Source organism: Cervus canadensis, chromosome X (assembly GCF_019320065.1).
Source record: "Cervus canadensis isolate Bull #8, Minnesota chromosome X, ASM1932006v1, whole genome shotgun sequence".
Lineage (NCBI taxonomy): Eukaryota > Metazoa > Chordata > Mammalia > Artiodactyla > Cervidae > Cervus > Cervus canadensis.
Genome location: NC_057419.1, coordinates 11,124,828 through 11,147,299, shown reverse-complemented (window position 1 = coordinate 11,147,299; position 22,472 = coordinate 11,124,828). Strand labels below are relative to the sequence as shown.

General features: G+C 47.3%; 2 protein-coding genes across 2 annotated transcripts in view; one reads left to right on the top strand and one right to left on the bottom strand.

Annotated features, from left to right (window-relative positions):
* Nucleotides 1-22,472, top strand: part of ANOS1 (anosmin 1) — a 198,245-nt gene that overhangs the window by 159,456 nt on the left and 16,317 nt on the right. Inside the window, exons 7-9 of the mRNA XM_043458045.1 lie at nt 2,621-2,826; nt 5,649-5,793; nt 15,220-15,366. Of these exons, the coding sequence (XP_043313980.1) occupies nt 2,621-2,826; nt 5,649-5,793; nt 15,220-15,366 (498 nt within the window). The remainder of the gene's footprint in view (nt 1-2,620; nt 2,827-5,648; nt 5,794-15,219; nt 15,367-22,472) is intronic.
* The window catches only part of LOC122434556, a 456,430-nt gene continuing 451,168 nt past the window's right edge, over nt 17,211-22,472 (bottom strand). The window contains exons 9-11 of the transcript XR_006267400.1: nt 18,943-19,224; nt 18,362-18,630; nt 17,211-17,736 (exon numbers count right to left, since the gene is read on the bottom strand). The gene's annotated coding sequence lies outside the window, so the exon portion shown is untranslated. The remainder of the gene's footprint in view (nt 17,737-18,361; nt 18,631-18,942; nt 19,225-22,472) is intronic.

Genomic DNA, 22,472 nt, shown 5'->3' with positions numbered 1-22,472 from the left:
ACCCAGGTCTCCCGCATTGCAGGTGGATTCTTTAGTGTCTGAGCCAGCAGGGAAGCCCAAGAATACTGGAGCGGGTAGCCTATCCCTTCTTCAGCGGATCTTCCCAACCCAGGAATTGAACCGGGGTCTCCTACATTGCAGGATTCTTTACCAGCTGAGCTACCAGGGAAGCCAAATAAATAAAAATAAATAAATAAAAAATGATTCACCAGCTGCCATACCGAGAAAGGCTCAGACAGGCTTTCTCAATAATCAGGAAGAGAGGAAATTGTCTTGGGACTGGGATGTTATACTGGTAGAGACAATGGGAGTCCAGACAGACTCTATAGTATTGATATGCCCACGGGAGCTGTTCAATGAGAGCTGGGGAAGGATACAGCCTTGAGGTTTGGGGCGGGAGCCGTGGGAAGGAGGAGTGTGCATTTCCTGAGATGGGGTGTCTGTGGTGGGGAGTAGGGACTGGAGGGACTGAGACTCTGGCGTTCACACTTTCCCAAGTAGCTCAGTGGTAAAGAATCTGTCTGCCCGGGCAGGAGACATACGTTCGATCCCTGGGTCAGGAAGGTTCCCCTGGAGAAGGACACGGCAACCCACTCCAGTATTCTAGCCTCGAGAATCCCATGGACAGAGGAGCCTGGCGGGCTACAGTCCATGGTGTTGCAGAGAGTCAGACACGGCTCAGTGACTAAACACCAACAACAGTTATTTTATATAAGACATATTTCACATGAATATATTTCTGGGCCCTCCCAGGACTCCCTGAAATAGCTTTATCTCAGTATATGTCTTGGGCCCTCCCGGAGGGTTCCTAATATTGATTGTTTGAGAACCACTTGGCCAAAAATACCATGTAATGTGCTTTGGATTATTGATTAGCCCAGAAAAGCAATTACAAAACCTAAAAAAATAATAATAATAATCCACCAAACCTCCAGAACTTAGCTATCTTACAGGAAAGCAATAGATTTAAGAAAATAATAATTCATGTCTCCATCATTCCAAAAATGCAAAGCATCCTGAGAATAAAAACATGAGCATTTCCCCCCCTGTCTTCTTCATTTATATCGAGTTAGCTTCTTTGCGCCTCTGATACAGATGGTGTTAGAACTATTGGGCAGGCGTCTTGAAGCGAAACCATCTATAAGTCCTTTGTGGTGAGCGGCATCTATATTTGCTCAGTTTCTGGGCTTCCCAGGCAGCGCTAGTGGCAAAGAACCCACCTGTCAATGCAGGAGACATAAGCGACTCGGGTTTGATCCCTGGGCCTGGAAGATCCCCTGGAGGAGGAAAAGGCTACCCACTCCAGTATCCTTGCCTGGAGAATCCCATGGACAGAGGAGCCTGGCGGGCTACAGTCTATAGGGTCACAAAGAGTCGGACATGACTGAAGCGACTGAGATTACACACACGTGGCAAAAAATGAGGGAAGGACCCCCTATTTCACACTCACTTAGTCATCCTCGTATACATATCTCAAAAGGAGATTTGTCGGGATGGCGGGGAAGTTGTTCTAGGACCTGGTCTCTCTTGATAGCTGAGAAGGTCTGGGTTTATGCAACAAATGAGAAACAGTGAAATGACAAACATGTTAGCCGTCTGTCATCCCATTTGTAATGTGGATTAAACAAAAAAATGATTTGTTTTTGCTGTGTCCATGTGGCTCTTAACTTTGGACTAAAGGATGTTAAGCTCCAGTAGGATGAAAACTTATTTGTGTGAGTTGGCCCTGGATGGCTGTTTTTTTCTTTTCAGAATTTTCAAAGGTATTTCACCATTGCTGATGTGTTTAATGTCACCCAACCTGAAAAGAATTTGACTCTGTTTTATAGAATTTTGTCAATTTCAGGACAGTGAAAATTTGGCAGGGTTGTAGTGGTGTGAAGCCACCTGGATTACAAACATGGTCCAAAGGCATATGTCTTATCATTCAGTGGGCTTCCCTGATAGCTCATTTGGTAAAAAAAAAACAAAAACAAAAACTGCCTGCAACACAGGAGACCCTGGTCCCATCCCTGTGTTTGGAAGATTCCCCTGGAGAGGGGAAAGGCTACCCACTCTGGCCTGGAGAATATGGGGTTGCAAAGAGTCAGACACAACTGAGTGACTTTCACTACTGTTCTGTAGACTGTATTTCAACTTGAGGCTTAAAAAGTGGTTCTTAATGCTGGGAAAGATTGAAGGCAGGAGGAGAAGGGGATGACAGAGGATGAGATGCTTGGATGGCATCATCGACTTGATGGACATGAATTTGGGTAAACTCCGGGAGTTGGTGATGGACAGGGAGGCCTGGCGTGCTGTGGTCCATAAGGTTGCAAAGAGTCAGACACGACTGAGCAACTGAACTGAACCGAGAGTGCTTGTTTTCAGCTATCCTACATATAAAGGGCAGTGTTCCTGCGTTGACCCTGCAGTCATTACATGTGCAGAAATGGTGCTTCCGTGGCAGTTGTTCAGTCACTCAGTCGTGTCCGACTCTCTGTGACCCCATGGACGGGCAGCACGCCAGGCCCAGGCCCCTGTCCTTCGCCGTCTCCCAGAGTTTGCTCAGACTCCTGTCCACGGAGTCGATGGTGCTTTCGTGGTCATCCTCGACACCGAACTCTGTCTCCTGCGATTTCAGATCCGTCCGCACCCCCGGCCCCAGCCAACCTCCGGCTGGCCAACTCCACCGTCCACAGTGACGGAAGCGTGGCCGTGACCATCGCGTGGGATGTCCCCGAGGAACCAGACGTCCCGGTGCACCACTACAAAGTCTTCTGGAGCTGGACGGTCAGCGGCAAGTCCCTTGTGCCGACCAAGAAGAGGAGGAGGAAGACCACAGATGGGGTGAGTGCTCATTCCCCAGCGTCTCGTGGAGGGGTTGAACTCAAGGCTTCCGGTTTAAGAACAGCCTCCCGTGAGCCCAGAAGAGGGGTGGATGAGGGACAAATTTCCATCACTTCCCTCTGACCAAGGAGGGTCAGCAATCAGAGGACCGTACCGGCCAATCAGCCTCGGACACTTTAGGTTGAGAACGCTTGAATGTCATCTGTTAACTTTACTCATATCCCAAGGGCCGGCAGAAACTCTAGAAATCAAAGGAACTGGAATGATGTCCATCTTACCTGTCTAGTCACTGAAAATGGTACAATTCAAAATGTCCTTGACATTGAGGTTTGCTTTTTGTTTTTTTTAAGCAATCCTTCTGAATTGGGGAATTAAAAGTTTGTACCTTTTGTGTTGTATATTGCAAGGTGCTCCCATCTGTTATGTCATTGCTGGAACTGCAGACAGTTTACAAGATGTACGTTTGACAATATATGTTTCTCACTGATTAAAAGGACGTGGGATGGCTCATTGTCCACATACCAAGATATCGAAACATTTCATGCAATGAGATCTCCATAACACTGAACATTTTGCATTGTGTGACATGCTTAATTGTATAAAAACATGTCCTTTTAGTACACACTCCTTTATCTTGTTCCTATAAAACATAAATGAACAACTTCCCCTCTAATTTATAAGGTTGAATTCCATAAATCAATGTTGAAAAGTGCTTTAAAAAGATAGCAAGTTTTTTAAAAAATGAACATTCTAGTATCTGTGCCATGGAGGATCGTCAAACATGTCTCTACCCGTCCATCTCACTGATAACCAGTTGCGATGCTGTTTGGGTTTATTTGTCAGAAACTTTCTGACAGTTCCAGGTTTTATTTCATGGCACTTTGCAACAAGTGATAACTGATAATGGGTGCTCATCTCATAGAAAGTGCTGAAAGAGATAAAGGTGGGAAATCACAGAAAGGGCAATCAGAATGTGACATGATAAAATATATGCATGTATAGTGTACGTATAGTCCATGTATAGTGTATATATGGAGAAGGCAATGGCAACCCTCTCCAGTACTCTTGCCTGGAGAATCCCATGGATGGAGGAGCCTGGTAGGCTGCGGTCCATGGGGTCGCTAAGAGTCGGACATGACTGACTTGACTTAGCAGCAGCAGCAGTGTATATATAGTACATGGGGTATCAGGTGTGGCCCCTAGACTAAAAGGAGATTGTGTGTGAGAGGGTGTGTGTATTTTGTGCATCTGTGGGATGTGTGTGTGTTTTTTGTGCATCTGTGAGATGTGTGTGTGTATGTTTGTATTTTGTGCATCTGCGGGATGTGTGTGTGTATTTTGTGCATCTGTGGGATGTGTGTGTGTTTTTTGTGCATCTGTGAGATGTGTGTGTGTATGTACCATGTGCCGTTTGCAGAGTATATGTGTTTCCTCACCATTGCAGGGTATGCCTGTGTATTCTCTACCATCTGCAAGATGTGTGTGTCTGTGTGTCTGTCCTGTGATCCTGGAAGGTGTGTGTGTGTTTCCCGTATCACTTGCAGGATATCTGTGTGTGTGTGTGTGTGTGTGTGAGAATCCTGTGCCTTTTGCAGGATGTTTGTGCGTGTGTGTGTGAGTGCCATTTGCAAGATGTGTGTCTGTGTGTATTTTGTGCTATTTGCTGTGTGTGTGTGTCTTCAGCCATTTGCGGGGTGTGTGTGTTTGTGTTTGTGTATTCTATGCCATTTGTAGGATATATGTGTGTATGTGTGTGTGTGTGTATTTTATGCCAGTTCTAGGATTGCGTATGTGTTTGAATCGTGTGCCTGGCAGGATGTGTTGGTGTGCGTGTATCCTGGGCCTTTTGCAGGATGGGCGTGTGTGTGTGTGTGTGTGTGTGTGTGTGTATCCTGTGCCTTTCGTGGGATGTGTGTGTGTGGGTATTCTGTGCCGTTTGCAGGATGCGTGTATGTGTGTGTGTATCCTGTGAGATTTGCGGGATGTGTGTGTACATGTACCCTGTGTCATTTGCATGGTGCATGTGTGTGTGTCCTGTTGCATTTGCCGTGTGTGTTCCTCCACAGGGACTCAAACCCTGGCCCCAGCCCTGAAACCGTCGAATCCTAGCCAGTGTACCACCACGGAACTGCCCGTGTACTACCTTTCGGCAAATGTTTGCATTCTAAGACCACTAGCTTATTTCTCTTTAATTCCCAGGTCTTGTAAGGGACCTTATTATCATACCCGCAAGCCATGAGAACGTGCTTTAAAAAGCACTCTGGCAGGTTGATTTTTCTAAACGACTTTCGGTGGAAATTTTCCCATAGAAGACGGAGGATCCATATCGGGGAGATACAGTTCCCATGTCGGGGAATGTCAGTTCGCTGGGTCTTTCCACGGTGCGCTGACGAGAGCCTCTGCTAGTCTGTTATAAAGGGCTCTCGTTGTGTCTGTCGGCTGCTGTCCAGGAAGGAGTGAGGGACACACACGTGCACACACACACACACACACACACATCCTGCCAGTGGCACACGCTTCACACACACATACAGTCCTAGAACTCTCTGGGAGTGAGTTATTCACCCTCACGTGACTGCAGAGCGTCCGATAATGGGATTAGTGACACAGTTGTCCAAAAAAAAGAAAAAGATGCTTTTGCGTGACGTTTACTTGGATCCACGGCAGGACTAGCTCTGCTAAAGATGTAGAAGGTTCTGTGATGTGAGTCCGGGCGGAGGTCAGGTGGGAGCGGGCGGGCTCCCGGAGGACCCGGGACCTCTGGCGGGAGGCCCAGGGCGCGGGCGGCTTCTGACGCAGTCTCGTCTCCCCTCTGCCTGCAGTCTCAGAACTCGGTGACCCTGGAGGCGCTGCAGCTGGGCTGCGACTACAGCGTGGAGCTGCAAGCCGTCGCGTACTGGGGCCAGACGCGCCTCAAGAGCGCCAAGGTGTCCCTGCGGTTCACGTCTGCGCACGCCGCCCACAACAGTGAGTGTGCACGGCTCCGGTCCCTCACTTCCCGTCTTCACCGGGCAGGTCTTCCCACCAGCACGTGTGCGACTGTGTCCTGGGAACCAGCACGTGTGCACGTGTGACCTTGGCGTCTTGCTCGCCATCTTTATCTATTTCACGTGCAGTGTTCTGGTGTCGTAATGGAAACTTCGGAAGAAAAGGTGTCTCATTCTAGCAGATGCTAATGTTGACATGATTCAGGGTCCTTATTCTAATGGAAACTTCAGAAGGAAAGGTGTCTCATCCTAGCAGACGCTGATATTGACATGACTCAGGGTCCTTATTCTAATGGAAGCTTCAGAAGGAAAGGTGTCTCATCCTAGCAGATGCTGATGTTGACATGATTCGGGGGTCCTTATTCTAATGGAAACTTTGGAAGGAAAGGTGTCTCATCATAGCAGATGCTAATATTGACATGATTCGGGGTCCTTATTCTAATGGAAACTTCGGAAGAAAAGGTGTCTCATCCTAGCAGATGCCAATATTAACATGAATCAGGCTCCTTATGCAAATGTATCCTTATTTTTTATAGTTTTTTTTTTTTTAATGTGTCTGTGCTGGGTCTTTGTAGGTGTGAGGCCTTTTCTCTAGTAGTGGCAAGCAGGGAGTATTGTCTAGTTAAGGTGCAGGGGCTTCTCATTGTGCTGGCTTCTTGTTGCAGACCATGGGTTCTAGGGCACACGGGCTCACTAGTTGTGATACATGGGCTTAGCATGGAATCATGACGTGTGGGATCTTCCCGGACTGGGGAGCAAACCCGTGTCTCCTGCTTTGGCAGGCGGATTCTTTGACCACTGAGCCGCCAGGGAAGCCCTGCCTCGGAGCTTTCTGTATGACTTCTGTCTGTTTCATAGATAGTTGTGGTGTCACAATGGAAACTTACGAAGGTGTCTCATTCCAGCAAACGCTTGTGTTCACACAATCGGGTCTTCACGCACATGTATAGTGGTCTTCGAGGAGGATCCTTGTAGCTAAACTCTCAGAAACTGTTGATTCCCTCCTCAAATGCAACTTGCATTTGAGGCTTTTAACCCCTTTTTTTGTGTGTGGGTTTCAAACTGTGGTCACAATTCCTGCAGAAGTCTACCCAGTACCGCACTGGGAGCAGTGAGCATGTCACCCCACGCCCACGTCCTAGGCGCCGGTGTTACCAAGCTCGTCTATGACCATGAACTTAGTACAGAGAGAGGAAGGGCGTATGAGACCCTCGTCTCTGAGCCAGATGTTTGGTGGTGTGGTGTCTCTGGCTTTTGCCGACAGCTGGGGGGTGGCGGGCAGGGCCGTGGGGAGGCTCTTGGGGCCGGGCTAATGGAAGGCCAGCCTGGGAGAGGCCACAGGCATCTCTGCGAGTGTTGCTGCCCCAGGCTCACAGGGTCTGCCTTTTGTCACGGCTCTGGGCCTGGGTCTGACCAGGATGGTGTGACAAAGCGTCTAGAATTTAGGAAAGAGTAGGTTGAAGCTGAAACTCCAGTACTTTGGCCACCTGATGCGAAGAGCTGACTCACTGGAAAAGACCCTGATGCTGGGAAAGATTGAGGGTGGGAGGAGAAGGGGACTACAGAGGATGAGATGGTTGGATGGCGTCACCGACTCAATGGACATGAGTTTGGGTAAACTCCAGGAGTTGGTGATGAACAGGGAAGCCTGGCATGCTTCGGTTCATGGAGTCGCAAAGAGTTGGACATGACTGAATGACTGAACTGAACTGAACTGAACTGAGGCTGGCTCCACTAAGTTAGACGCAGGGATTGTCCATAACCATCTTCCTTGAGCTTGCGTGCATGCTCAGTCATGTCCAACTCTGTGACCCGCATGGGCTCTTCTGTCCGTGGGATTCTCCAGACAAGGATGCTGGAGTGGGTTGGAATTCCTTCTCCAGGGGATCTTCCCGACCCAGGGATGGAACCTGTGTCTCCTGCATTGGCAGGCGGATGCTTTAACCACTGACTGAGCCACTTGGGTAGCCCTAATTATCTTGTACCACCTGGAAGATAATGGGGTCCAAAGGAGCAGGTCCACTTGAAACGGTGTTTTCCAAAAGAGTTCTCGAGACAAGAGCTTCCCACCTATTTCAGAAATGGTCCTTTGGGAGACTAAATGGATTTGAAAAGTCCACTATTTCTGTGTGTAAGTCTGGGTACCCTACAACTTTTATGTAAAAATTCTCATGGAAACATTTCTGAACATCTAATAACTTCATTGATTTTTTTTAAAGAATTTTTTCTTATTGAAGTATAGTTGATTTACAACGTTGTGGCTATTTTCTGCTGTACGGCAAAGTCATTGCAGTTATATATATATATGTACATTTTAGAAAGTGTATTCTTTGCCATCATGGTTTATCACAGGATATGGAATATAGTTTCCTGCAATACCAGTAGGACCTTGTTGCTTATCCATTCTCCATATCAAAGCTCACATCTGCTAACCCCAACCTCCCACTCCATCCTTCCCCATCACCTGCCCCCTTGCTAATCACCAGTCTGTTCTCAATGGCTGTGAGTCTGTTTCTGCTTCATCGGTAAGTTCATTACTGTCATGTTTTAGATTCCACAAGCAAGGGATATCATACGGCATTCGTCTTTCCCTGTCAGACTTAATTCACTTAGTGTGATCATCGCTAGGTCCATCCATGTCACTGCAGACAGCATTGGTTCATTCTTTTTCCTGGCTGAGTAATATTCTGCTGTCTATATGTACTACATCTTCTTTATCCATTCCTGTGTTGATGGGCCTTTGGGCTGTTTCACATGTGTTGGCTATTGTGAATGGTGCTGCAATGAATGTAGAGGTCCATGTACCTTTTTGGATTATACTTTTATCTGGATACATGCCCAGGAATGGGGTAGCTAGATCATATGATAGTTCTACTTTCAGTTTTTTTAGGAACTTCCATACTGTACCGTAGTGGCTGTACCCACCATTCACTAATTTCTTTAAATGCAGTCCTACATTCATTCATCCAGTATTCCTGGGCTTCCCTGGTGGCCCGGCTGGTAAAGAATCTACCTACAACGCGGGAGACCTGGGTTCGATCCCTGGGTTGGGAAGATTCCCCTAGAGAAGGGAAAGGCTGCCCACTCCAGTATTCCTGGGCTTCCCTGGTGGCCCCGCTGGTAAAGAATCCACCTGCAATGCAGGAGACCTGGGTTCAATCCCTGGATTGGGAAGATCCCCTGGAGAAGGGGAAGGCTACTCACTCCAGTATTCTGGCCTGGAGAATTCCGTGCGCTGTGTAGCCCATGGGGTCACAAAGCGTTGGACACGACTGAGCGGCTTGCACACTTTAATTAATTCATCAAACTGTGTCTAACTGTGGGAATAGTTACTATATTATACTATCACACAGATTGCACTAGAGTATAAACAAATATGTCCTATACATAGCAAAAAGTATATATTTAAATGAGTATATATACTATATAGAGTATGTGTATGTGTACATTATACAGTCTGTATGTACTATGTATTTCTATGTATTCTATGTAATACTGTGTCTTCATGTATTCACACGAACTCACGCACATGTTACCGCATTAGACACACTTGATGTTGGCCTTCCGAGAGCCCAGTGTGGAGCCTGTAAACGCGTGGCTAGGATAACAGAGAGACTAGCCCATGGCGCAGAGAGCTGCGGGGGAATCGTGGAGGCAGACAGACTGACGTGGCGGTAGGCACTGAGCCTGCCAGCCTCCTCCCGGGCCCTGCAGTGCGGGTGCTCCATGGAGCACCGGTCCTCACACTGCACGCGTGCAGCGCTGGAACAGAGCGCTGTGTGTGCAGAGAACCAGCGTGGGGATGGGGGGGCGGGGAACGAAGCAGGGGGAAGCACTCCCCGCCCTTGGAGACTGCGGTCAGTCCCGTGGGTGTCCTGCCGTCCGTGTGCCGAGGCCACCCTGGGCCCCCCGACCTGACGCCCCCCCCCCCCAAGCCTGAAACCAGAGCTGTATATGTTGGGCTGCCCTCCTGACACGGCTGCTGGGATGGCTGACAGGTTCTTGAACTGGAACGTCCTCCAAACCACGCTTTTCCCGTCTTCTTACCCCTGTTTGTCTGCATGGCCCTCCTGACCCCACCCATCCACCCAGAGCACCTATCTCTCAGCCCTTCTGTTCGAGCCTGAGGTCAGCAGAGGGCGTTTTTCATGCCTCAGTTTACCTGTCTCCAGAAATCCAGTTCATTAGGAATCAAAGTCCCCTGGTCTCCTAATGTCACCTGCGACGTGGGGCCCTGTCCAGTTCTTGCCCTTGTCCGGGCCATTGCCACTTTCCGTATACAATTCATCTCCTAATTATTACTGGTTTCCAGCCTTTCTTCCATAGCTCTCTTATCGATGACTGTCAGAAGAGTCTCTAGAAAACAGTATCCAGCATCACAGACTTCTCAAGACTGTCATGTATTCCTGTCTTCACTTCTGCCCAGATCTCATGCTTTCCTGTTTCCCCAACTTATCACTCCCCGATTTCTCCTCAAACCAAAATCCTGTAAACGTCTGATTCTCCTGAGACTGTAGTTTTTCTTCTACCAGTGGTAGGCATTTCTGTCTTCTGCAAAGTAAGCTGGCCTTTTGGTGTCTTTCCGGTTTTCCCAATAAACAGCGTTCCTTCCCCCTTAGAGGCTGGTACGGCCGTGATCCATGAGGGGGCCATATGAGTCCCGTAATTTAATATGCGTTTCTGCCCACAACCAAGAATACCATGGACAGAGGAGCCTGGTGGGCTACAGTCCAGTTCAGTTCAGTTGCTCAGTCGTGTCCGACTCTTTGCAACCCCATGAACTACAGCACGCCAGGCCTCCCTGTCCATCACCAACTCCCGGAGTCCATCCAAACCCATGTCTATTGAGTCGGTGATGCCATCCAACCATCTCATCCTCTCTTGTCCCCTTCTCCTCCCACCCTCAATCTTTCCCAGCATCAGGGTCTTTTCAAATGAGTCAGCTCTTCACATCAGGTGGCCAAAGTATTGGAGTTTCAGCTTCAGCATCAGTCCTTCCAATGAACACCCAGGACTGATCTCCTTTAGGATGGACTGGTTGGATCTCCTTGCAGTCCAAGGGACTCTCAAGAGTCTTCTCCAACACCACAGTTCAAAAGCATCAATTCTTCGGTGCTCAGCTTTCTGTATAGTCTAACTCTCACGTCCATACATGACCACTGGAAAAACCATAGCCTTGACGAGATGGACCTTTGTTGGCAAACTAATGTCTCTGCTTTTTAATATGCTGTCTAGGTTGGTCATAACTTTTGGCTACAGACCATGGCGTCGCAAAGAGTTGGACACGACTGAGCATGTGTGTACTGTTTTACGTAACCAAGACAGAGATCTGATACCTAACCTACCAAAGGCCACTTTATTCTAGGATTAGCTGATTCCTGTCAGAAGGATCAGAACAATAAAAATAAAAAAATAAGTGATACTGCAAAGTGCCTGTCATAATACATGTTACTTGGGTTTCAGGGTGGCCTCCAGCAGACACTGTCTTTACACAGGATTAGGCAAGACACAGCTGAGTATGTGTCAGGACATGCTTTGTAACCCAATGTTGATGTATAATCCCATAAACACTAACGTGCGCCTGTGACAGGAACACAATGTGTTTTCGTCATGAACCAACCAGAAGTAAAGACTCATTACAACTTCCCAGTTTAAGCAAGGGAAATTATATTTTATAGGAAGCAGTGCCGTAAATGTCAGCATATAAATTACTTTTTGAATGCTGTTTTTCCAGGCCTGCAGGCTACTAGGTGTTTTAATGATAAATGTTTCTATGAAAGCAAAGCCTGCATGTTCACACAGTTTTATAAAAGGGTCCCTTGAAGGAAAGAAAGACATAATACTGTCTTTAATGGAAACGTAACTTGCTCTCTTGGGAGGCAGGGGGAACATTTCCGGGGGTGACAGATTCCAAGTGCTTGATGTAGTTGCCTCATGGAGCTGGAAGAATATTCCAGCTCTGCAAAATAAAAATGGGGCAGAGAGAAAAGGCTCCCAGTCTTGGTAAAGTTCATCTTAACTTTGACATCCGGAGAAACGGCGTAGTCACTCAGTTCTCTTTAACTTTCAGAACTATTAAAGAGTATAAATCAGGCCTCATACACTTTCAGGATGTGGAAAAATGACTTTTATATTCCATTTTTGTTTCCTGCTGGAAGTGGAGGACACGCCCAGAGGGAGGGATGTTCCCTCAGGGCTGAGGTTAGACTGTGTGTCCTCTGTGTGTGGGCGTGCCCCTAGTGTGGGCGTGTCCCCCGGTGTGGGGGTGTGTCCTCTGGGATATGTGCTCTCTCTGTGGGCGTGTCCTCTGTGTGGGGGCGTGTCCCCAGCGTGGACGTGTCCTCTGGGGGCGTGTCTCCAGTGTGGGCATGTCCCTGGTGTGGGCGTGTCCCTGGTGTGGGGGCGTGTCCTCTGGGACATGTGCTGTGGGGCGTGTCCACGCATGCTCACGCTGGACTCATTCAGTAAAGCAGCAGACGCTCAATCCTGAGATATATACGCTTTTTTACGTCCATAGTGAAAACTAAGCATTTCCATGGGATATAACAGGCCGAAGGAGGACAATATTCACAGAGAGGTTAAACAACCGTCTAGACTGTCTTGGTTATCTGCCAGTGAATTCTTAACACGACAGGTTATTAAAGGAATTAGATGCATAAGTGAGCTTGTGAAAAATTTAAGATTTGTGAAAAATCTTAAACCTTCTACAAAAGCTTTTTATTGGAGTACAGTTGATTTTACAGTGTTGGCGTTCGTTTCTGCTATACAGAACAGGCAGTTATATGTATACATGCATATCCCCTCTTTTTAGATGCCTTCTCATATAGACCTCATTACAGAGCATCAAGTAGAGTTCTTCGTGTTATAGAGTAGGTTCTCCTTCAGTTCAGTTCAGTCGCTCAGTCATGTCCAATTCTTTGGGACCCCATGGACTGTAGCGTGCCGGGCCTCCCTGTCTATCACCAACTCCTGGAGTTTGCTCAAACTCATGTCCATCGAGTCAGTGATGCCATCCAACCATCTCATCCTCTGTCGTCCCCTTCTGCTCCCACCTTCCATCTTTCCCAGCATCGGGGTCATTTCCAATGAGTCAGGTTCTCAGTTGCTTACTGTATGTATGTAAATTCCTATCTCCCAGTTCATCCCACCCCACTCTTAACCCCCTTGGTATCCTTGAGTGTGTTCTCTACGTCTGTGTCTCTCTTTCTGCTTTGCAAATAGGTTCATCTACACTATTTTTCTATATTCTATGTACGTGCATTAATGTATTTGTCTTTCTGACATCCTTCACACTGTATGACAGTCTCTAGGCCCCTCCATATCTGTGCAGAAGGCAGCGTTTAATTCCTGTTTATGGCTGAGTAATATTCCATTACACCTTCAATTCTTTTTAAGAATCCCTTAGGTGTAAGCAGCGGGATTCTGTAAGCCCACAGTGGCGTCCGGAAAGGGGCGCATTTGGGTGCCTGTCTTGTGGGTTCCCTGTGATCCTGGCCCCACCCTGGGCTCCAGGCTTGCTGTGCTGGGGTCTGCAGACTGGGATGTAGGGCTCCTCACAGCTTGTGACGTTGTGACTTAAAGATGACCCTGGCGTTGGCACCTTCCAGGCACACAGCTCTAGAAACTCTTGGAATTCCCTAAGCGATGAGAGCCGTGAAGGTGTGTTTTCTTACGTGAATGAGGTGATTTTTTTTGGACAGCACCTAAAGACAAGGTGGGCATGAAAGACACGTACTAGTGACTGGAAGGTTGGAACTTTCTGTCTCCACTCCCTACCAGCACCTCTGCGGAAGGGAGAGCGGCTGGAGGTGGAGTTCAGTCATCGGTGGCGAATAATCTGTCATGTCTGTGTAATGAAGCCTCTGTAAAGCCAGAATTCAGAGGGCTCTGGGCTTGGTGAACCCGTGCTGGGAAGGGGGATTCCCTGGAGCAGGAAGCCCCACCCGCTTCTCCCCACCCTTACCCCAAGGCTCTCTGCCATCTGGCTGTTCCTGACTTATATCCTTTTTTCTTCTCTTTTTTCATATATCTAAATCAGATTTCACGCTTAGGCATTACTACCTTTGAAGATCAGTCAATTCAGTCGCTCAGTCGTGTCTGACTCTTTGCGACCCCCGTGGACTGCAACACACCAGGCTTCCCTATCCATCACCAACTCCCAGAGTTTACTCAAACTCATGTCCATTGAGTCGGTGATGCCATCCAACCATCTCATCCTCTGTCGTCCCCTTCTCTTCCCACCCCATCTTTCCCAGCATCAGGGTCTTTTCCAATGAGTCAGTTCTTTGCATCAGGTGGCCAAAGTATTGGAGTTTCAGCTTCAACATCAGTCCTTCCAATCAATATTCAGGACTGATTTCCTTTAGGATGGACTGGTCGGATCTCCTTGCAGTCCAAGGGACTCTCCAGAGTCTTCTCCAACACCACAGTTCAAAAGCATCAATTCTTCAGTGCTCAGCTTTCTTTATGGTCCAATTCTCACATCCATACATGACTACTAGAAAAACCATAGCTTTGACTAGACGAACCTTTGTTGGCAAAGTAATGTCTCTGCTTTTTAATATGCTGTCTAGTTTGGTCATAGCTTTTCTTCCAAGGAGCAAGTGTCTTTTAATTTCATGGCTGCAGTCACCATCTGCAGTGATTTCGGAGCCCCCCAAAATGAAGTCTGTCACTGTTTCTATTGTTTCCCCACCTATTTGCCATCAAGTGATGGGACCAGATGCCATGATCTTAGTTTTCTAAATGCTAAGTTTTAAGTGAAGTGCTTATTGGTTTATCATCAATACAGGTTGAGATGTTATGTATCATAGGAGTACTTGGAATTCTGAAAGCAGAAAAGGACATTATTTCTACAAGTGCAACTTCTAAAAGTCAGTGAGCTGCAAAAGGCAAGATCGGAGGCCAGGAATTTTTGGCATCTTTCCTACTAAGCCATGTGAACTCTCCTCTGTCTCTCTCAAGATGGAGGAATCCAACATGCTGGTCCTTCAGTGAAAACCACTGAGTATATTGTTTTCATGAAATGGTATTTTAATATTATTTCATTGACTTTCTTCACAAGTGCCAAAAAAAAATTCATGTATTGTGAGAAATACTATTTCCACTTATTACTGAAATCAGAGCATCTATCAAGGTTGGTGAATGTGTGTTTCTTACCAAGTTAAATTTGGGGATTCTGTGTAATCTACACGGCATACTTTTAGGTCTGCATTAACAGCCTGTGATGAAGGGGGAAGTGTGGTCAACCTGGGCAGGTAGGAATCTGTGGATGAATTACATTTTACTTTAGAAAACAGGCACTAAATACGAAAGGATCGCAGAGGGAAATCAGATGCACTGGGATTAGCCTCAGGTTCCATGTGGCTTTTTAACGAGTAAATCAGAATGTTGTGCACTCTCGCAGAAGAACAGCTCGGGAAAAGTAGAAAGAGTGTGATGCACACGCAGCCTCCCCTTCAGAGACGCCGGCCCGCTCGCCTCCTGGAAGTCGGGGCTCCGTTCTTCCAAGACAACCAGCTGCAAGTCAAGGTCTACTGGAAGAAGACCGAAGGTGAGCAGATGCTTGCTTAGTCCTTGTTGTCCTTGAGTTTTATTTTAATATTGGAGTACAGGTGATGTACAGTGTTGTGTGAGTTTCAGGTGTACACCAGAGAGATTCAGTTACACACATATACAGATCGATTCTTTTTCCAGTTGCGTTATTACACTGAGCAGATCTCCCTGTGCTATATACGGTAGGACCCTGTTAATTATTTTAAAGACAGTAGCGTGTACCTGTCCAGCCAGTCTCCCAGTCTATTCCCCCCCACCCTCACCAGGCCCCTTTGGTAACTGTCAATTTGCTTTCTAAGTCTGTAAATCTATTTCTCTTTTGTAAATAAGTTCATCGGTATCATTTTTTTTTTTTTAGATTCCACAGAGAAGTGATATCCTGTTTCTTTCCCTGATTCCCCTTACTGTGATCATCTCTACCTCCCTACCCATGTTACTGCAGATGGCCTTTATTTCATTCTTTATGAAGCTGAGTAGTGTTCTGTGTGTACATGTACCATATGTATTCTTCTCTCGACACACCCTGAGGTCGCTACCATGTCTTGACTATTGTAAATAGTGTTGCAGTGGGGTGCATGTAGGTTTTCAAATGATGGTTTTCTCCAGCTATATGTCCAGGAGTGGGATTGATGGGTCACACGGTAGCTCTGTTTCTAGTTTTCTTAGGAACCTCCAGACTGTTCTCTGTAGTGGCTGTACCAGTTTGCATTCCCACCAACAGTGCAAGAGAGTTCCCTTTTCTCCACATTCTCTCCAGCATTTATGGTTTGTAGATTTGTTGATGAGAGTCATTTTGACTGGTGCAAGGTGGTAACTCACTGTAGTTTTGATTTGTGTTTCTGTAATACTTAGCAACGCTGACCATCTTTTCATGTTCCTCTTAGCCATCTACATGTCTTTGGAGAAATGTCTTTTTAGGTCTGATTTTTGATTGGGTTGTTTGTTGATATTGAGGCGTATGAGCTGTCTTGTGTATTTTGTAATTTAAGCCTTCATCAGTCATATGCAAATATCTCCTCTCATTTCTAGGTTGTCTTTTTGTTTTGTTCTTTCCTTTGCTGTGCAGAAGCTCTCAAGTTTAATTAGGTCCCGTTTGCTTATTTTCGGATTTTATTTTCATTATTCTTAAGAGGTGGATCCAAAAAGATCTTGCTGTGATTTATTTCAGAGAGTGTTCTGCCTGCTAGTTTAGTGTTTTGTCTAAGAGTTTTATGTTTGTTGTTTGCATTGAAGAGTTCTGAGCTGTTGGGATGCTTGTGCAAACGTCACCATCAAGCCACACTATTGCTATTAAGGAAACAGCTGAGCAAAACGCGTGCACGCTTTCTTTTTTATCAAATGCCTTGCTGTTCTGGAGTTTGAATGGGTTGCCCCTGGTTCCCAGGAATGTGTATCACGTTCTGAAATCTGCTACTGACATTGCATCATTTTAGGGATATTGACCTGTCTTCACCTGTTTCCTAGAAAGCTGGTCTTGTGTCTTAAACACTCAAAATACTCATTATTTTGCACAGTAAAGCTCTGTTTTAAAGTAATTATTTATTAAAAAGGTGCATAACACAAATAATTTGAAAGACAGGAAAAAGGCCAATTCTCTTCGTAGTATTTCACAGAAGTAGAGTTTTAGCAGATTTGTTTACACAAGTTTATTATACCTCTGGTTTCTCACCCAGTTATATATGTATGTGTATGCATTAGTTTCTCAGTGGGGTCCGACTCCTTGCGACCCCGTGGACTGTCCATGGGGTTCTCCAGGCAAGAATGCTGGAGTGGGTTGCCATTCCCTCCTCTAGGGGATCTTCCCAACCCAGGGGTCGAACCCAGGTCTCTTGGATTGCAGACTGAGCCAGCAGGGAAGCCATTTTTATGTGTGTGTGTGTGTAAAATGAACACATTTTCAAATACTATATTTGCATTTTATATACTGTTAGTATTTTTAATAACATTTTGAAATGGCTACCTTGATATTACCTGTTGTCATAATTGCAATGTAGTCAAACATTTAGCTGCCTTCAGAATTTCTGTCTTATCGTTAACACTGCAGTGAACATTCATCCTTAGAATAGATTCTGTTTTCTTTTTATCTCTGAGATAAATTCCTTTCATGCCTTTGTTTTGTTTCCTAGGACTATTTGTTTTGCGTTACTGAAAAACCGCTTTTAGAGATCATTGACATACATCTTATCACTTCTGTGCATTTTAAGACACAAAAATCTATTTCAGGCAAAATTGTTTCATGAATTAGTTTTCAGAATTCTTACTTTTCTGAGGCGCTGTTTTACTCAGTGTTATCAGCTCGTGTGCCATTCGGGATCTTGGTGCTGGAGCTCTTGTTCTGGAATTTTCTTCCAAGCTGCTCAAATTCATTCTGTAGCCAAAATAACATTACCAACAAGGTCTAGTGTTTTATTGCTATCGTATGTTAATTTAAATTTATTCAGTATTACTATTACAGTGTATACATACTGCAACATTTAACTTAATATTAGTTGATTAATTTTACTATTAATATTAAATTAACATTAAATTGTAGAATTTATTTAATCTCTTGTACAGTCAGCTCTCCACATCAGCGGGTTCTGTATCTGCATATTCACCCGCCTGTGGGCCCCATACTCTTGTCTACGGTCAGCAGCTGGCTGAACCCAACGATGCAGAACCCGGAGGTACGAAGTGCTCGCTCTGGGACTCCAGCATGCATCCATTTGGTATCCGAGGCGGGGGTCCGATCCCCAACCCCCAGTGGTACCAGAGGACGACTGTCCTTACCCGTTTAAAATTCACATTGTACGTCCATGTGGCATTAGTATCAATAAAATAGCACATTTTATCATCGAACATGTAAGCGTCTCATCTAACGAAAAGGTAAACATACAGGAGATGCAAACATCCCAGGCACACAAGAGTAAACCACCATAGCCTGACTTCTGAACGTGCACATGTGGTTGTACGTGTACTTGAATCTATACAGACGGGACCTTAGCTCTCTGTACCTGGCTTCTCGCAGTGAACAGTACACGGGGGACACTCTCCCAGTCTCCTGCAGGAAGCAGTGATTCAGCCACTCATTCTGTGTTGTGCCGTTTGTCCCCGGGACACCTCCGGCTGTGACGTTTCTTGTCAGCAGTGGCTGGAGATTTGGTTTGCCCCAGTGATGGGCTGGTAAGAAGGCCTTCCCTGGCGGTCCAGTGGTCAAGACTTCACCTTCCAACGCAGGGGTGGCGGGTTCCATCCCTGGTCGGGAAGCTAGGATCACACATGCCTTGGGGCCAAAAGCAAAACGAAACATTAAGCAGAAGGGATGTTGTAGCAAATTCAATACTTTTCAAAGGATCCGCATCAAAGAATCTTAAAGATGGAAAAGAGCAGCGCCAACGTGAACATCCTGTGAACACACCTTCTGAGTCACACATGTGCGTACATATTCCCCCCACCCAGAGGTGAGACGCCTAAGTCAGAGGGTGTCTACCCCCTCAAGAGTTTTGCACAGGTCTTGGACCATGCACCCACCCACCAGGAGGCTTAGATGTTCTCCACACAGTCTCCCCAAGCGGAGAATCCATCTTTTTCTCACCTCAGCGCTTCTGGTATGTGTGTCGTGATGGCTCGCTGCTCTGTATTTGCACGTTTCACGTCATCCAGGGGTTGAACACCTCGTCGTGAGTTTATTGGCGATGGGGCTTCTCTTTTCCGAAGCACGCTCCAGGGGGTTTAGCAAGAGTCCTTTATGTATGGAGTATATGTGTCATCTGTTGGTTTCATCTCAGTTTCTTTCCACTTTTATTTCTTTTGCTTTCTTAATAGTTCTTACTTTGGCGCTTCACTGGGCTTCCAGCTCAGCTGGTAAAGAATCCGCCTACAATACAGGAGACCCCGGTTTGATTCCTGGGTCAGGAAGATCCCCTGGAGAAGCGATAGGCTACCCACTCCAGTATTCTTGGGCTTCCCCTGTGGCTCAGATGGTAAACAATGTGTCCGCAATGCGGGAGACCTGGGTTTGATCTCTGAGTCAGGAAGATCCCCTGGAGAAGGGAAACACTGCCCACTCCAGTATTCTGGCCTGGAGAATTGCATGGACTGTATAGTCCATAGTCCCAAAGAGTGGGACACGACTGAGTGACTTTCACTTTCACTCAGGGCTTCACTAGTGGATCAGGTGGTAAACGATGTGTCTGCAATGCGGGAGAGCCGGGTTTGATCCCCGGGTTGGGACGATCCCCTGGAAAAGGGAAATGGCTATGCTGGTTTTAATCTAGGTCTTTCCTGGTTTTATCTAAGTCTTTCTCTACTTTTTTTTTTTTTTTTTTTTTGGTTTCTTAATAGTTCTTCCTTTAAGAGAGGACCAGTTCATCACTTCGTTTCCTTCAGGTTCACTTTGCTCCGTGTCCTACGTGAGCACTCTTCTCACACACGGTCACTCAGGCCCCCTCCTTACATCCCAGGAGTGGCGTTGTTCCATCTTTGCTTCTCAGCTGACTTTCATTCGGATTTCATTTCTGTCATAAGGATCCAACGTAGGGCATCAACGTTCCCTTATTTTTCTTTCCCTCTTCCCCCCCCCCCAACAGAAAGAATTTGTTTATTGAAGCATAGATGATTTCCAGCATTTTCTATGAAAATCATCATGTTGTCAGTAAATCATAAGAAAGTTACATTTTCCTTTCCAGGCTTTGCACATTTTTGCTTCTTTGCCCTGTCTTAACACTGGCTGAGGCTGAGTACAACATTGACTGAAAGTCATGGTTACAGACATCATGTTTGCTTGAAAGTCCTTTCTGCCTCTTTCATTTCTGTTTATTCAAAATCAGGATCAGTCAGAAGCACTTTTTTCTTTGCTTTCTTCTGGGTTTCTTGATCAATTTACCAGTAATTAGAAAACAGGTCTAACCATTTCACTAGTAATATGGAAACAGGTATCAGTATTATTTATAAGTAAGAAAAATCACTGCAATTAAGTATCTCCAAGCAACCATCGTATGTAAAACACGGTTCACTTGTAGTACTCAGACCAGAGTAACATGGAGTTTTAAGAATACTTTCTTAAGTAAGGGTAGAACTTAAGATACCCTAGAGCAGCGGTCCCCAACCTCAGATCTAATGCTTGATGCTCAGAGGTGGAGCTGATGGAATAAATAATCAGAGAAAGTACGCAATAAAGAGAATGCCATTTCTGAAGGTGAAGTCACTCAGTCTGGTCTGACTCTCAGCGACCCCACAGACTGTAGCCCACCAGGCTCCTCCGTCCATGGGATTTTTCCAGGCGAGAGTACTGGAGTGGGTTGCCATTTCCTTCTCCAGGAATGCACTTGAATCATCTCAAAAACCATTCACCCCCACCCCCTACCCCTATCCGTGGAAAAATGGTTTTCCACGAAACTGGTCCCTGCTACTACCTCGAAGGTCGGGGACCACTGCTCTAGAAGAGGAATCAAGACCCGTCTCAACAGCCCACACAAAGTGCCGTGAGGCGGCCGGGGACCCCGACAGTGAGTGCCCAGAGGAACTGGAGAACCCTGGGGAGCTCTGAGACAGAGGCGGAGAGGAGCCGGGGTGGTTTCCAGAGGAGGGAAGGGGTGAGTGATGTCAGAACCACCCTGAGACGGCGTGTGAGGTGCTGGAGTCATGGTCCGGCACGTGGTCACTAGTCACACCGAGTGATGGCTCTGGAATCAGCTGAGTCAGTATCTTTGCAGCAAAAGGTGAGGACGGGTTCAAAGGAGGGCTTCCCCATGGTGCTAGTGGTAAAGAACCCGCCTGCCAATGCAGGAGACGTAAGAGATGCGGGTTCCATCCCTGGGTGGGGAAGATCCCCTGGAGGAGGGCATGGCGGCCCAGTCCAGTGTTCTTGCCTGGAGAATCCCGTGGACAGAGGAGCCTGGTGGACTACAATCCATGGTGTTGCAAAGAGTCGGACACGAGTGAATGACTGAGCATGCATGCATGGCTTAAAAGTAACACGTGAACATGCTGTGGAATTTGTCTCTTTAAGGCTCTATCTTACGCTGCTGCTGCTGCTAGGTCACTTCAGTCGTGTCCGACTCTGTGCAACCCCATAGACGGCAGCCCACCAGGCTCCCCCGTCCCTGGGATTCTCCAGGCAAGAACAGTGGAGTGGGCTGCCATTTCCTTCTCCGCTACCTTACGCTACTGACTTGAAAAGGAAAGACAGGCCGTGGATCGTCCGTGCCCACGGGACCGTGTCCTTGCAGATTCGTGGAGTCACTGAGGTTTATGCGCCAGTCCTGGGGTGCTTGTCCTCGGTGAAGAGACTCATGCAGGGTGTGGTTCTGGGCTGGAGGGGCCCTGAGTCCACGTTCCCACCCGATGCTGCCCTCTCGAACCGGAACACACCCTGGGCGTGGTCTGCTTTCCCGCCGTGGACGCTGTGTCTGTCTCATCGAGATCTGTTCTGTGTAAGAGGCCCGGAGCTCAGCGCTGCCCCCTAAGGCTCCCCAGTAGGAAGGCGACGCCCCATCTGGCAGTGCAGATGGGGGGCCGGCCCGTCTCCCTGCAGATGTGGCTCAGTGTGAGGGAGGTAGTAACGCGGAGCCGCCTCCAGGAACACCGAGAGGAGAGCCGCTGATGCAGGCTTGAGGCTGCCTGTCAGAGGCCGGGGCCACACCGAGAGCCCGTGAGGCTGCTCTGAGAAAGGGGAAGAAAGTAACAGTGCAGGTCGCTCAGTCGTGTCCGACTCTCTGCGACCCCGTGGACTGTACAGCCCGTGGGATTCTCCAGGCCAGGATACTGGAGTGGGTTGCCATGCCCTCCTCCAGGGGATCTTCCCAAACCAGGGTTCAAACCCGGGTCTCCTGCTTTGCAGGCGGATTGTTTCCCAGCTGAGCCACCAAGGACGCCCAGGCTCTGGGCACTGGCTGCCCCAGTCCCCTGGCCCTGGGGTGGTGATGAGGGTGGGCCTGGGGCCCCAACAGTGAGGGTCCCCACTCTGAGGACGTGCTGGGGTGTGGGCTCTGGGTCGGCCAGTCTGCACAGAACATGGATGCCGGCAGGTGAGCCGTCTGCTCTCTGGACATAAGGCCATCCTGGGGAGGGCCGTCTTGCCAGGCCCCAGGAGGTCAGAACCTCACAGATACAGGAAACCAAAGG